This window comes from Oncorhynchus nerka, linkage group LG16, assembly GCF_034236695.1.
Source record: "Oncorhynchus nerka isolate Pitt River linkage group LG16, Oner_Uvic_2.0, whole genome shotgun sequence".
Taxonomy (NCBI): domain Eukaryota; kingdom Metazoa; phylum Chordata; class Actinopteri; order Salmoniformes; family Salmonidae; genus Oncorhynchus; species Oncorhynchus nerka.
The window spans coordinates 20,103,420-20,120,455 of NC_088411.1; the positions used below are offsets into that span (position 1 = coordinate 20,103,420).

Genomic DNA, 17,036 nt, shown 5'->3' on the forward strand with positions numbered 1-17,036 from the left:
CAGTGAGGTGTGTGTGTGTTCTACAGTGAGGTGTGTGTGTGTGTGTGTGCGTGCGTGTGTGTGTGTTCTACAGTGAGGTGTGTGTGTGTTCTACAGTGAGGTGTGTGTGTGTGTGTGTTCTACAGTGAGGTGTGTGTGTGTTCTACAGTGAGGTGTGTGTGTGTGTGTGTTCTACAGTGAGGTGTGTGTGTGTTCTACAGTGAGGTGTGTGTGTGTGTTCTACAGTGAGGTGTGTGTGTGTGTGTATATATAACAGTGAGATATGGGTCGGGGACTCTCCTGTGTGTGTGTGTGTGTGTGTGTGTGTATATAACAGTGAGATATGGGTCGGGGACTCTCCTGTGTGTGTGTGTGTATATAACAGTGAGATATGGGTCGGGGACTCTCCTGTGTGTGTGTGTGTGTATATAACAGTGAGATATGGGTCGGGGACTCTCCTGTGTGTGTGTGTGTGTATATAACAGTGAGATATGGGTCGGGGACTCTCCTGTGTGTGTGTGTGTGTGTATATAACAGTGAGATATGGGTTGGGGACTCTCCTGTGTGTGTGTGTGTGTGTGTATATAACAGTGAGATATGGGTCGGGGACTCTCCTGTGTGTGTGTGTGTGTGTGTGTGTGTGTATATAACAGTGAGATATGGGTCGGGGACTCTCCTGTGTGTGTGTGTGTGTATATAACAGTGAGATATGGGTCGGGGACTCTCCTGTGTGTGTGTATATATAACAGTGAGATATGGGTTGGGGACTCTCCTGTGTGTGTGTGTGTGTGTGTGTGTGTGTGTGTGTATATATAACAGTGAGATATGGGTCGGGGACTCTCCTGTGTGTGTGTGTGTGTGTGTGTGTGTGTGTGTGTGTGTGTGTGTGTGTGTGTGTGTGTGTGTGTGTATATAACAGTGAGATATGGGTCGGGGACTCTCCTGTGTGTGTGTGTGTGTGTGTGTGTGTATATAACAGTGAGATATGGGTCGGGGACTCTCCTGTGTGTGTATATAACAGTGAGATATGGGTCGGGGACTCTCCTGTGTGTGTGTGTGTGTGTATATAACAGTGAGATATGGGTCGGGGACTCTCCTGTGTGTGTGTGTGTATATATAACAGTGAGATATGGGTCGGGGACTCTCCTGTGTGTGTATATAACAGTGAGATATGGGTCGGGGACTCTCCTGTGTGTGTATATAACAGTGAGATATGGGTCGGGGACTCTCCTGTGTGTGTGTGTGTGTATATAACAGTGAGATATGGGTCGGGGACTCTCCTGTGTGTGTGTGTGTATATATAACAGTGAGATATGGGTCGGGGACTCTCCTGTGTGTGTATATAACAGTGAGATATGGGTCGGGGACTCTCCTGTGTGTGTATATAACAGTGAGATATGGGTCGGGGACTCTCCTGTGTGTGTGTGTGTATATAACAGTGAGATATGGGTCGGGGACTCTCCTGTGTGTATATATAACAGTGAGATATGGGTCGGGGACTCTCCTGTGGGATCTCTGGATCTTCCTTTTGATCTGTTCTCTCATTAATTATCCAACAGCAGAAACACCACAGCAATTACTAACAGGCTTTGTTTCTGTTCAATTTAGAAAAGACTCACAATAATAGCAGCCTACGCCTGGAAACATGTTCCACTGTAGCCATTCCTATATTGATCTTAAAAATGGAAGAGATGGATGGACTAAATAATGCTCAACAAATTGACAATTTGTGTGTGGGTGTGCATGTGCGTGCGCGTGCCTGTGTGTGTCCTTGCATGCGTGCCAATCTGAGTGGACAGCTTAGTCCTCTACCCGCCCCTCCTCCTTCCCCACCACCCGTCTCCCTGCTCATGTCACTTCCTGTTTGTGGAGACTGCTGGGTAAAGTGAGTCAGTGAGAGAACGACAGTGTGCACCCAGACACTGACACCAATCTCCCCCCTCTCTTTCCTCCATTCCTCCCTTGCTTTCACATTCATCCCCCTCTCTCATGCTACCGCTCTGAGGGAAAGCTAAGCCTGTCGTCTCCTCTTTCCACTTCTCTCTGTTCTCTCTCTTCAGACTCGTTTCACATCCAATTACTTGTGTTAGATAGCAGGTCAGCTATGGTGGCCGTTTCTGCTTAGGCTGGGACTTCTCTGTACAGGTTCCCAGCTCAGCACAGCAACTCTGCTCGCCTCACACTAACTGCTGCTCACCTCACACTACTGTCAGCTTAGGGAGAGAGAGAGAGAGAGAGGGGGAGGGGAGGAAGGGAGAGAGGGAGGGAGGGAGGTAGGGAGGGAGGGAAAGGAGAGAGAGGGAGGGGAGGAAGCGAGAGAGAGGGAGGGGAGGAAGGGAGAGAGAGGGAAGGGATGAAGGGAGGGGAGGAAGGGAGAGGGATGGAGGGAGAGAGAGAGGGAGGGAGGGGAGGAAGGGAGGGAAGAGAGGGAGAGAGGGAGGGGAGGAAGGGAGAGAGGGAGGGGAGGAAGGGAGAGAAAGGGGAGGAAGGGAGAGAGAGGGAGGGGAGGAAGGGAGAGAGGGAGGGGAGGAAGGGAGAGAGAGGGGGAGGGAGGGTGGGTATGGGAGAAAGGGGGATGGAGGGAGAGAACTGCCAGGATCACCTGCATCACAACAGGGCCATATAGAACTGTCATATGGCCCACAAATAGAGGCTGACAACTGATTTTACTGTTAAGTTAGTTTGTAGGTCCTGAATAACTTACCATAAACCTAAACTAACTGCTATCAATAAAATGCTTTGCTCTTTCAGAAAGTTTTAATGGAAAAGCTGAAATAGAAAATGGACAACTTTTCTAAATTGAAACCCAGTTAAACATTGAATGAATGAATGTGGTGACTTGGTCTTGTCTTCCCGACCAGCGCTGCATGGTGAGTAAATGAGGTTGAAACCGCATGTGCACTCCTGGCCTGTTTAACTGAATTGGGAGCGTTCGCAAGTGGCTGTGACTGACTGAAATGACATATGCAAATCAGCAGGCGCGGCCGCAGAATAACAAACTGATTAGCTCCCTCTCACTGAGAATTAATTGGGTTCCTTCACGCTTCAAATTAATTTCTTTTTTTAATGTCCTATTTGAAAGTTACGGCATAAATAAATAGAGGTGATGAATGGATTGAGTTTTCCAGAATGATCCGATGTTCCGTCAGTGAGTTCTGTTGTTCCGACTTGGTAGCTAGGAACCTTTCTGTTGTGCTGTTTAGTGTTCCTGTCACGCCCTGACCATAGAGAGCCCTCGGTTCTCTATGGTGTTTAGGTCAGAGTGTGACTAGGGGGTGTTCTAGTCATTGATTTTCTATGTGGCTGGGTTGTATGGTTCCCTATTAGAGGCAGCTGGTAATCGTTGTCTCTAATTGGGGATCATATTTAGGAAGCCCTTTCTCCCACCTGCTCTGTGGGATATTGTTTTGTGTGTGTGTGTGTGTGTGTGTGTGTGTGTGTGTGTGTGTGTGTGTGTGTGTGTGTGTGTGTGTGTGTGTGTGTGTGTGTGTGTGTGTGTGTGTGTGTGTGTGTAGCACCACCACTGGTGTCACGTTTTCGTTGTTGGTTTATTGTTTTTGTTTGACATTTTCACCATAATAAAGATGTGTAACTCTACACACGCTGCGCCTTGGTCCGTCTATCGTCACGACCGTGACAGTTCCCCACAGGGAGGCTGTCAAAGGTGATGCGGCACTGTTGGGCCTCACTAGTGCTGTTGGTACTCCAAATGCCAGCTGAGTCGTGCGGGCACGTGTGAGGGTGCACATGCACACGCGTCTGTGTTTGTATGTCCGTGTTCGTGTGTTCGTACCTGTGTGTGTGTGTGTGCGTACCTGTGTTTGTGTGGTAGGGTGGGTGTGTTCACATCGTTCAACACGCCCGTTGTCTCTCCCAGTCTCTGTAGAGTTAGACAACTTCAAGGAAGCTGCAGGTTAACTCCTGAGATTGAATGTTGAGTGCATTTCAAAGCAGAAGCAGTGGAAGCAGGAGTGTTTTGATGGGGCTGCCTTCAAAGATGTCAAGTTCTGCATTTTAATGTCCAAATCTCTCTACCTGATCCTGAGGTCACTGTGTTTGAATTCATTCATCTGAAATCTTGAAAGTTAAAAACAACTGTATTTATTAATAGTGACCTAGAAACCTTGATGAATGTTCAAATGTTAGCTAACTATTGAGATAATTATAGCCAAGCTGGAAAACTATAACAAAGGAAAGCTTTGTTTCCTCACCTCTCCCAGATGCCATGTTGAGGTTCTTTTTCAACTTTGTGCTATAAGATAATAATTGTCTTCATTATTCCTTGCTTTTTAACTACTATAATTATATATCTCCCTCATAATAACAGACAAAGAGCTTTCTTAAAATAACCATTCTTAAACTAGCCTGGTACTGAAGTGAATTCCTTGGTAGTTTTCAAAAAACCAACAACCAGGCTAAAACATTCTGTCTCACTTTCAAATGAGACTCTATGATGTCTTATTGTAACCCAGTGTGTTAGAGTTGGTATACTCTGTGTATTAGGGTCAGTGACGGCTACAGACATGTCAAAAATGACATCATTCACCGGTCATACCCAGACGTCCCTGTCCTCAATCTACCCTGACACCTGATGTCCCCAGACAAATGAATGCATGTCACAGCTATCTGGCTGTCTCTGTTTGTGACATGCTGGTGGCAGAAACCTATCAACCTGTCCAGGTCTGTTATGGACACTGACAGCTGATGTCGTGAGCAGCCTGGACTCAACCACCCTGTGTGTGTGTGCACATCCTATTAGCTGATTGGCCAAACTGTCAATCTGACGGTTCCACTGTGTATCATTGTTGACTTGTTCTTGGAGTCTGTTGTTTCAGTTCATATACAGCTGCAAGGATCATGTGTGTGTTCAAAACTGTAACTAACCCTGTGTGTATTTGTGTTTGTGTGTTTATACCAGGTGGCTGAAATGCATGGCGAGCTGATAGAGTTCAATGAGCGTCTGTACCGTTCTCTGATGGCCAAGGACCACCTCATCAACCAAATGAAACAGGAACTCATTGATCTCAGAGGACCAGTGAGTTACCCTCTACACAGACACATTGCCTGCATACACACACCCATGGGAGATTGCCGGCCACTCGGTAACAAATCAACTACCCCAGGCTACCTCTTATCCCAGAGCTCCAGCCATCATTTGCTGGCCCAGCTTTGGCCGCACACTGGCTGGCTGACCAGGCAAGCTGTATGTGTGGTTCTCTGGTCCCTGGGGCTGGAGCAGGAGGGGAGTAGAGGAGATGTGGCCCCCTCTATCCCAGCCCTGTGGTCCTGTCTCTGGGGTGTGAGAGCCCTACTTCATCCTCTCTACACCAGACCATTTTGTTCTATTAATAGACAGTCCACACATTGAAAATGAAAGACAAAAGGCTGTTGAAACACACACACACACACATAAACACAGCCCCCGCCACACACACACACACAAAGAATTACCCCTACATGTGTCCCTGGGCTGTGGGGGGATTTGAGGAGAAGACAGATTATAGGAATGGATCCCTTACAGCCACGCTGGGTAATAGTGTCCATCTCTGCCGCTCCCTCCTATCCAGGGATTAACAACAACAAGAGGACCTATGGTGTCACGCACTACACTATGAGTTCCAATTGTTTTTTTTAGTGTGTACAGGACGTTGATATGAGAGTGGTGGTGATGGTACAGTAATGTCACAGTGCTCTGCTCCACTGGTCACACAGAAAGACGCCCTCTCCCTCAGGATCTACCCAACCCTGCTGCTCAGACACAGAGGGTTGTGTAAAGTAGAAATGGATGAAAGGTAGCTGACATAGTAACGCAGTGACATTTTGTATAAACAGTGACATTTTGCTCTCTCTCTTGCTCTCTCTCTCTCTCGCTCCATCTTCCTCTCCTTACTTTTGAATAAAGGTTCCTGGTGACCTGAGCCAGACTTCTGACGACCCCAGCCTATCAGATTTTGAGACGTAAGCACCTTTTATCTCCCCATATCTACATATACAGTATATATCTTATCACATGAGCAGTGTCTGTCTATCTCTACTATAAACAGTGCTTTCGGAAAGTATTCAGACCCCAATCGGAGAGCCTTATTCAGAGAGGTGACCAAGGACATGATGGGCACTCTGACAGCGCTCTAGAGTTCCTCTCTGGAGGTGCGAGAACCTTACAGAAGGACGAGTGGCCAGACAGAAACCACTCCTCAGTAAAATGCACATGACAGCCCGCTTGGAGTTTGCCAAAAGGCACCTAAAGACTCTCAGACCATGAGAAACAAGTCTGATGAAACTAAGATGGAACTCTTTGGCCTGAATGCCAAGCGTCATGTCTGGAGGAAATCTGGCACCATCCCTACGGTGAAGCATGGTGGTGGCAGCATCATGCTGTGGGGATGTATTTCAGCAGCAGGGACTGGGAGACTAGTCAGGATCGAGGCAATAAGGAACAGAGAAAAGTACAGAGAGATTCTTGATGAAAACCTGCTCCAGAACGCTCAGGACCTCAGACTGGGGCGAAGGTTCACCTTCAAACAGGACAATGACCCTAAGCACACAGCCAAGACAACGCAGGAGTGGCTTCGGGACAAATCTCTGAATGTCCTTGAGTGTCCCAGCCAGAGCCCAGACTTGAATCCTTTCAAACATCTCTGGAGAGACCTCCTCTGGAGAGAATCTGCAGAGAAGAATGGGAGAAACTCCCCAAATACTGGTGTGCCAAGCTTGTAGCGTCATACCCAAGAAGACTCTAGGCTGTAATCACTGCCAAAAGTGCTTAAACAAAGTACTGAGTAAAGGGTCTGAATACTTATGTAAATGTAATATTTCAGTTCGAGTGAGAATGACAGTCTTTAAAATCAGGGGAGGACAAGCCCAGCCCTGTAGATCCCCAGTCATAAGACACTAAACCATTTTCATGGTAAGCTATATACTCGGTATATTGTAAACATACATTACTGTGTACACTGAGTGTACAAAATATTTTCCCTGATATAGACTGACCAGGTGAATCCAGGTGGAAGCTATGATCCCTTATTGATGTCACTTGTTAAATCCATTTCAATCAGTGTAGATGAAGGGGAGGAGACATGTTGAAGACTGATTTTTAAGCATTGAGACATGGATTGTGTGTGTGCCATTCAGAGGGTGAATGGGCAAAACAAAAGATTTAAGTGCTTTTGAAATGGGTATTAGGTGCCAGGTGTACCGGTTTGAGTGTCAAGAACTGCAACGCTGCTGGGTTTTCCACACTCAACAGGTTCCTGTGTGCATCTTTTTAGCTTTGCTTTTTAGTCGTTCACTTTTTTTCCGTTATTTTGTTTTTTTGTCTTATGTTTCTTGTAAATAGTTCAGCTTTTATTTTCATTGTTTTTATTAGTTATTTTCCTGTGAAGAACATTGCATGTCTGAAATGTGCTGTATAATTAAAGCTTGATTTAATTTGAATGTCCACCACCCAAAGGACATCCAGCCAACTTGACATGACCGTGGGATGCATTGGAGTCAACATGGGCCAGTATCCCTGTGGAACGCTTTCGACACCTTGTAGAGTCCATTCCTCCAAGAATTGAGGCTGTTCTGAGGGCAAAAGGGGGTACAGAAGGTGTTCCTAGTGTTTTGTACATGCAGTGTATATACAGGTGTTGTCCTAACTGCTAATAGAACCTGGCTAGTACTTTATGATAACTACTTTATTGAGGTAAACAGTAGTTAAAATGTGCAACTGTGACATGTGGCTGTCTCACCGAGCTATCTTAAGATGGAATGCACAAACTCTAAGGCGCTCTGGATAAGAGCATCCGCTAATGACTAAAATGTAGAAATGTTTAAAAAATATATATTTTTAAATGGCTATTTGTAAAGAAAGCCTGTTGACACTAGCTCTTCTGGTCCAGGGATGACCCCTGTCGTCTCATTAGGAGAGGAGTGGTTTAAAACAGAGTTGAACCAAGGTGGTCACCCACTTGACCAGTTTCCTCATGTCCTCGTTAGCGCCGGTGAAAAGAGAACACTGCAACCTTTGTGAGGGAGGAGGGAGGGAGGCTGTGTCACTGTGCTGTTTAAATCAGTTATGTCTCTTATTAAACACAGAGAACAGGGGTAGAGGACTAGAGGGCTGTAACACCTGACTATTACTGGGTGCCTGAATGGCAGCCTATTGCCTATATAGTCCACCACCTTCAACCAGTACCCATAGGGCTCTGGTCAAAAGTAGGGTACTATATAGGGATAGTGTGCGATTTTGAACACACCCTGGGTGTCTGAAACACTGTGTTCCAGCAAGATGGTAGTAATATCCTCTGGTGGGAGGTAGTGAGGAGCAGAGGTCAAACCACATACAGGTTCACATTTTATCTCCCTTTGGGTTCTTTCCATTTCCCTAATGAAAGGTCTCCTCCTGGAGTTTTTATGTAGGTAGCCATTTTTTCATGGTTTAATACTCTCTTTGCCTGACGACTCATCCTGAATTGAATTCCGCTGCTCTGTCGATTTCCCCATGAATTCATCGTGGAGAAGAAACGCTAGTGGCCGTGGTGTTTGGCCGGAGTGGTATGGATGGGTAGCCTGGCAAATATCGTAGTGGTTCTGATTTCTGTTTCCTGACAACGTGATCTTCATATAAGCGTAGTAGTAGTGAATTCTTGAATCTATTGAAGACCCTCTCTTTAATGTCGTAGTATATTTTATGAATGACAGCTTTCCTGCAATGAATACTACAGTATCTATAACCCTTACTGTGTATTCCTCTCCCGCAGGGCTCACCGTGCTCTCATCAATGTCTGGATTCCCTCTGTGTTTCTGCAAGGACGCGCTTCTAACGCCTACCATGTATACCAGGTAACACCAGATCCTAGTCCAATAAACAGGTCAAGACATCCTCATTTTCTGGTATCCCATTTTTGTGTTTGTTTGTTGAATGGAGTAACTAGTAAAGACTAACACCCAGCATATGCCCTGGCCTCGATAACTGCTTTTTATTGTACCTAGCACGTTGACTAGGCGTGAAACCTCAGGTCTCTCACTGTGTCGCCTTCCTTCCTGTTCTCCCTTGAGGGGGTATGTGTCACTGCCCTGCTCGGTTCCACTCTCCTCTGTCAGGATGAGGAGCCACAGTGTAGCGAGGTGAAACCAGAAATGATGGGACACGACAGGTGACACAACCTCAGCAGAGAGATAGTCGAGCGTGATTGGCTGGCTCCCGGACTGAACTATGTACAAGTCTGCTCTTGTATCTCTGCCACTGCAGTGTGGTGTGAAGACATAACACGCACCCCTGGACAGAATAGTAGAGGCCTGGGCAGTGCCTCCAGATGTTAACCCTGATAAGTAGTGACAGGAGGCTGGTATTGGAAAGTAAAAGGTTATGGCTGATAAGACATCAATGATCCGATTGGTACAGAAAGGAATCAGAGGTCATTCAAGGTTTTGCTGGGAAGTTCAGTTGACGGATTTAGCATTGAACTTCTATATTCTAGTTAAATGGTTACGTAAATATTTTTCATTGATTTAATGACACCTGTTTTTACTAGCACTTTGAAACTATTGCTTAGTCTAGCCTCAGACAATGGCTGTATCCTGTATAGGCTTTTGTGCCTTTGTGGTGTGTTCTCAGGGGTCTATTTGTCTTCTAGATCCCTACGGAAACATTACTATTGTTCTTAATAGACTAGATAGATGAGAACGGTTTGCCATTGTTGGCTGTGTGTGAAAGGTACTTTGTATCTTCCTCTCCAAGGCTTAAAAACAGACGTGATGGGTCACTCATGCCAAAACATTGGAGCTGTATGCGGGATATATGAGAATAGGTATTTCTCATACAGAAGGTGCATACACCTGTTCTTAAATAGCATTTGAAAGAGAGACTACTGGTATTATAGAAATTGAGTTCTAGAATGTGTAAAAAAAAAAAAATTAATGTTCCCATTTCTAACCAGCCAACCAGGTGACAGCAACCCTCAGCCATTCATTCCAAACATCCTGTTCCTGTACTGTTCCAATAACAGCATGGCCTAAAAACCAGCACCACCCAGCAGAACACAACATCAGAATCACACAGCTCCGTTTCACTCCTGCTGAACTGAAAATGATGGAGAGGGGAGAGAAGATAAATAGAGAGAGAAAAGTGTGAGAGAAATGGGAGCCAGAGAAGCGTGGCATTCTTCTCTGCCACTAGATTACAGGGCATTTATTGAGCAGGCAAATTGCTTGTTCTCCATTCTGTCTTTGCCTTTCTCAAAAGCCACTTTTCTTCTCTGTTTAAAATGACTCAATGTAGACAGAACAAGGCCTGCGATGCCCATAGAGAGAGGGAGGTTGTGACGGTTCTCACTATTATCACTCCTGTTTTGTTCTCCCAGATGAGCTCTCCGTCTCTCCCCTACTCTCTCCCCCCTCCTTTCATGAGACTATAACGGCAGTTGGAAATTATTGTTGCATTCTCATACGATACCAACAGGGAGTTATTATAGAAATGAGTGTCATGGAAAAAATAAGAAAAATGGCTTTTCTCTTCTCCCTCAGAGTAACAAGTAAAATAATAACAGGACTGAAGAGCCCTTCATTTGCCAGGTGGAGATGACGGATGCACTTTGGCATGTTGTGGTGATAACATTCCTTCCCTCCAAACGTCTCTTGACAGAACCGACATATCAAATCCACTTACATTCCCAGCGTAGCTAAAATAAATATATATATCTTCTAGAGTAGACTAATTGCTTAAAGGAAAGTAAAAGCAATGTTATGATTCATGGGAAAACTCTTTGCTTAGTTGAGCACACACACTGTACACAGATTTATTTGACCTCTTGTGTGCTGATGCCAAGTGAAGCCCTGTACTCAAGATGAGCCCCGGCACACAGAATGTACTGTTTTTTTAAATGAGTGATTCCCTTTGATCAGTAAAAGGAAACTGAGCCAATCGCTTCCACACAAAGTCAGGCCTGCTGCAAACTTTCCCATATTTTTACAACACTAATGAGATTTGATAACTGCTTTTCTCTCTCTCTCTCTCGCTCGCTCTCTCATTTTCAATTCCAAATATTCCGGGATACCTGAGACTACTGTAGTTTCTCAGAGGAAAGCTGAGTGTGTGTGAGGGTGATTTGAAAGCGAGTCACAGACACACTAATCGAGCATTCAATAGGCATTATATAAGCTACCTTTGGCTTCCTGTTGGAGCCAAGCCCTTGAACATGCACATACTTGAAATAGAAATCAGTTATAACAATGAATAATTGAGTCGTCCTCGTTGACATGCTTCCAACGTGTGCTGTTCCCATCACATAGATCCCATAGGTCCCATTCCCCAGAGGTGCACTGTGGGAAAAGTGCTAATGATGATAATCTCTATATTGCATGCAGTTGACTTCACAACGCGCTGAGAGGATTCATACAATGGAGTGGTGGACAGTTTACGTAGTTCAGTCTGCAAACTCTTTGTGTATGTGCGTGTTTCTTTTGCCAAAGCCTGAGACTGCATCTCATTGGCTTCTTTGCCTATGCAAATGAGGGATATCATATCCATAAGTAGACCAGAGCCCATTATTAATCTGATTCCTAATTGAGATGATGATGAAGACTGTAAAGATGATGGTTATGGTAATGGAGGCCCTTGATTATCGACCTGGTGGTAGTTGTTTGTGGTGGATGTTGATTACTATGATGATCGTTGTTTTTAGTTGCATCGATTCGTCATAAATTGGATCTCCACTGTAAAAGACAAAGATCGCTTTAGTTAGATTTCCATCTTCAGAAGAGCATGTTAGGCCAGTCAGAGAACTGAGAACACGTTGTACGATCTGCAAATATATTTGGAAGGAAATAACCATCAAATAACTCCGATATACAAAGATAATAACGGCAATTCAGAGAAGATGATGTTAAGGCTGGAAGGTGACAGGAAATTGCCCAACTTTCTCTCTTGGTAATTTAAATCATAATTGCAGCGGCTCTAGATTGCAGAGCCTTGCTAGGCTGTTTGATCTTTGTCTTGTGAGGGGCTAGTAGTGGAATCTCCAATGCCGTACCTCAGAGTCCGAGTCAACTCAAGCCATTAATTTACTATAGTTCCTGGAAACACTATGGGGCTGTGTCTCTAACCTCCTCCACGTCTCCCATCTAATTCTCTCTCTTTCTCTCTCGTTTATCCGTTTTCTCATTGCCTCGCTTTGCCACTTCCTGCCATACTCATTAGAGCAATGCTACGAACCCGACTTGTGACTTATTCATTCAGGAGAGAGAGAGGGTGGGGGAGAGGATAAGATGGAAGAAAGAGAGAGAGAGAGGGTGGGAGAGAAAGAGAGAGAGTAAGACAAAAGTGAGTGAGTATCAGTATTTTCACTGGCGTTTGAATGCAAAGTTGTCCCTGGCACAAGAGTGACAGTGTTCATCCAGTGACAGCATTCATCTATCTGTCTATCATCACATAGCTCCTTGTTTTATCAGAGCTTGTAACAAAACGCTGTAATCCATCTATGAAGGTTATGACGACGAGAAGGTTGTACAGTTTGAATGGAGAATGGCTGAGGTTATGCAGAAATTAGCTTGGTAGCTCGGAAATGAGCTTGGATGATTGTAGGCTGCATGTGATGAGGATGCATAGTCAAGTCAAGGTGATCCTAGCTTTCTCCTGCTGCTCTTGAACAAACTATGTGCTGTAATCATAAAACTGTTTACCATTATGGTAGATTTACCTCAGGTTCTTCCAGAGGTAAACATATTCAAGTACTTAATCTGTACCACTGATAATAAACAACAACATGTTGTTCTCCAATCATTAGTCAACAACATCACTGTTCATTTAGCGACCTCCAAATCCTCTTCTCTGGATGGAAAGGAGAAATGTGAGGTACATTGTAGGAGTGGCTTTTACAAGTGACCTTCCTAGTGTTTTAGAAGTTCACAGCCCAATCATAAACAAACCTTCGCTTCCTGGGGAGAGCAGGAGTGTGTGGCGGGGTGAGATGGACTTCAGTGCACAGATAAACATCTCACATTTTATCGGTCTACCTGGAGTATTAATACATGGGTGATGTAGTTCTCAGTGTTCTGTAACTCTGTTAATGTTCCAGAACTCAAACTTCAAGGGTATAATTTGATACCCTTGAAGACCCTTGCTGCCCTCAACTTTTAAGGGTATATGACTGAGAACTGAATCTGGCTAGTGAATATTGATGTCTACAAATGATGTGACAAAAGTAATCCATACTAATCTACTCACATCATATGTCAAAGTATTTGAGTTGTACATCTAATCTTGCAAAAATAAAGTAACAAAATATCTATCTGTCCGTCCGTCCGTGCGTGCACACAACCTTCTCTCCCATCAGTTGTGTAAAGCAGGATTTGTGTATGCATGTTCGATCTCGTTAAGGTCAAGTCTGGCTCGTAGGTCAGAGTATTGTACATGTACCAAGGATGTAATTTAGAGTTATGTGTCAACTACATTTATGTGTTGTACGCATGAAGGTGAAATATTTATCCACTCCAGAGAGCCAGAGGTTAGAGCGTGCACTAATGACGGTGTGTGTGCCCTGGTTAGCTAACTGCTTTGTCACTCATGATGTTACAGCAGGCCTCACAGTGATTTTATGTTTGAATAGTATGTATATTAACGAATCACAAACTAGTGGGTCATTTTGCAAACTCATTCAGCAGGATGACTAGATAGATTATGGTTTGAGAATGATGTGAGATGATACTATGATCACATTTAAAAAATGTCTATTGCTAGTAGAGGCTGACCGATTATGATTTTTAAATGCCGATATCGATTATTGGAGGACAAAAAAGCCGATGCTGATTTTTAAAATGTATTCGTGATAATGACAATTACAACAATACTGAATGAACACTTATTCTAACTTAACATAATACATCAATAAAATCAATTTAGTCTCAAATAAATAATGAAACATGTTCAATTTGGTTTAAATAATGCAAAAACAAAGTGTTGGAGAAGAAAGAAAAAGTGCAATATGTGCCATGTAAGAAAGCTACAGTTTAAGTTCCTTGCTCAGAACATGAGAAAGCTATGATGAAAGCTGGTGGTTCCTTTTAACATGAGTCTTCAATATTCCCAGGTAAGAAGCTTTAGGTTGTAGTTATTATAGGGCTCTCTATACCATTTGTATTTCATATACCTTTGACTATTGGATGTTCTTATGGGCACTTTAGTATTGCCAGTGTAACAGTATAGTTTCCGTCCCTCTCCTCGCCTGGGCTCGAACCAGGAACACATCGACAATAGCCACCCTTGAAGCAGCGTTACCCATGCAGAGCAAGGGGAACAACTACTCCAAGTCTCAGAGCGAGTGACGTTTGAAATGTTATTAGCGCGCACCCTGCTAACTAGCTAGCCATTTCACATCGGTTACATGAGCCTCTCAGGAGTTGATAGGCTTGAAGTCATAAACAGCAGAGCTGCTGGCAAAACGCACTAAAGTGCTGTTTTAATGAATGCTTACGAGCCTGCTGGTGCCTACCATCGCTCAGTCAGACTGCTCTATCAAATCATAGACTTAATTATAACATAATAACACACAGAAATGCGAGGTCATTAATATGGTCGAATCCGGAAACTATCATCTCGAAAACAAGACTTTATTCTTTCAGTGAAATACGGAACCGTTCCGTATTTTATCTAACGGGTGGCATCCATAAGTCTAAATATTGCTGTTACATTGCACAACATTCAATGTTATGTCATAATTATGTAAAATTCTGGCAAATTAGTTCGCAATGAGCCAGGCGGCCCAAACTGTTGCATATACCCTGACTCTGCGTGCAATGAACGCAAGAGAAGTGACACAATTTCACCTGGTTAATATTGCCTGCTAACCTGGATTTATTTTAGCTAATAATGCATGTTTAAAAATATATACATCTGCGTATTGATTTTTAAAAAGGCATTGATGTTTATGGTTTGGTACACGTTGGAGCAACGACAGTCCTTTTTTGCGAATGCGCACCGCATCGATTATATGCAACGCAGGACACGCTAGATAAACTAGTAATATCATCAACCATGTGTAGTTATAACTAGTGATTATGATTGATTAAGTTTAATGCTAGCTAGCAACTTACCTTGGCTTCTTACTGCATTCGCGTAACAGGCCGGCTCCTCGTGAGGCAGGTGGACTAGTTAACCGTAAGTCTGCCAGATTGAATCCCTGAGCTGACAAGGTAAACATCTGTCATTTTTCCCCTGAACAGGCAGTTAACCCATCGTTCCTAGGCCGTCATTGAAAATAAGAATGTGTTCTTAACTGACTTGCCTACTTAAATAAAGATTAAATAAATAAAAATAAATAAAATCTGCAAAATCGGCGTCCAAAATTACCGATTTCCGATTGTTATGAAAACTTGAAATCGGCCCTAATTAAATCGGCCATTCCAATTAATCGGTCGACCTCTAATTGCTGGTATTATTAGTCACCTCTGTTTTTATGATGATTGTGGTAAGGATACTAGTTCATGGCAAGAGGCTATTTTACTTAAACAGATTCAATGACAATGGGAAGGGTATCGCTTCCTCCCTCCAACACACACACACACACACACACACAGAGAGAGTGTACAGCCGATAAATCTTCTGCTGAATATTTTTAATGGAAAATTTCTCTCCTTATACGCTCTTATCACTCCGCGTCCTCCTCCTTTTCTGCAGTCCTCCAAATGGATTATATTTTCTGCCTAATTTGGCAAATGTTGTGTCCCAGAGTGGACAGAGAAATAAAGAGCGAGAGATGGAGGGTAGGAGAGAGGGAACGAGGGAGGGATGACATAAGCACTACTGTTCCGCTGCATGTACTCTGCTTCACTATATCGCTGTCTCACACAGCCCTGAACAAACTGTGGTGCTTCAAAATCACCTTTTATTGTCATTTGCACAAGTACAGTGAAATGCCTTTCTGGCCAGCTCTTTCCCAACAATGCAGTAATAAATATCAGTAGTAAACATATTATACTATAAAATAAAGTAAAGTAGAACAGAAACATAGGAGAAATAGAACATAGTACCATATTTAAAATGTGTGGTGGGGTTAGAGGGGTAAGGTGACTTGGCATCAGGATGTATGATAAACAGAGTAGCAGCAGCGTGATGCGTGGCGCACATGATGATTGTGCGTCCGTTATTTAAAGGGAGAGATCAAGCTGATCCTAACTGTTTCAGGCCGATTTCCATTTTGCCCTGTTTATCAAAAGTGTTGGAAAAACATGTCAATAATCAACTGACTGGCTGGTTTCCGCTCAGGTTATGTCACTGCGACCTTAAATGTCCTAAATAATGTCATCACTGCCCTTGATTCTAAGCAATGTTGTGCTGCTATTTTTATTGACTTGGCCTAAGCTTTTTATACGGTAAACCATTCCATTCATGTGGTTCGTCTAAGGAGAATTGGTGTATCTGATGGGTCTTTGACCTGGTTTGCTAACTACCTCAAAGATTGCAGTGTATAAAGTCAGAACATCTGCTGTCTCAGCCACAGCCTGTCACCCAGGGAGTACCCCACGGCTTGAGCCTAGGCCTCACGCTCTTCTCAATTTACATCAACAACACAGCTCAGGCAGTAGGAAGCTCTCTCATCCATTTATATGCAGATGATACAGTCTGGCCCCTCCCCGGATTTTGTGCTAAATGCTCTACAACAAAGCTTTCTTAGTGTCCAACAAGCTTTCTCTTCCCTTAACCTTGTTCTGAATACCTCTAAATTAAAGGACATGTAGTTCGGTAAGAAGAATGCCCCCCCCCTACCTCTGAGGGTTTATAGCTTGAGGTAGTCACCTCATACAAGTACTTGGGACGATGGCTAGATGGTACACTGTCCTTCTCTCAGCACATATCTAAGGTTAAATCTAGACTTGGTTTCCTTTATCATAATCGCTCCTCTTTCACCCCAGGACCATCCTACCCATGCTAGTTTACTCGACGCTAGACCCACTGGTTGATGCTTATTTATAAAACCCTCTTAGGTCTCACTCCCCCCTCCCCCCTATCTGAGATATCTACTGCAGCCCTCATCCTTCACGTACAACACCCGTTCTGCCAGTCACGTTCTGTTAAAGGT

The 17,036-nt window shown here is 43.9% G+C and overlaps 1 protein-coding gene across 5 annotated transcripts in view; it reads left to right on the forward strand.

The window, feature by feature from the left end:
- Positions 1-17,036, forward strand: part of snx29 (sorting nexin 29) — a 114,471-nt gene that overhangs the window by 77,442 nt on the left and 19,993 nt on the right. For all 5 annotated transcript variants that reach the window (XR_003865787.2, XR_003865788.2, XM_029685030.2 and 2 more), the window contains 3 exons: positions 4,898-5,014; positions 5,882-5,937; positions 8,724-8,805. Coding sequence is in view for 3 of the 5 variants with exons in the window: in XM_029685030.2 (XP_029540890.1) it covers positions 4,898-5,014; positions 5,882-5,937; positions 8,724-8,805 (255 nt within the window). In the remaining 2 variants the exon portion in view is untranslated. The remainder of the gene's footprint in view (positions 1-4,897; positions 5,015-5,881; positions 5,938-8,723; positions 8,806-17,036) is intronic.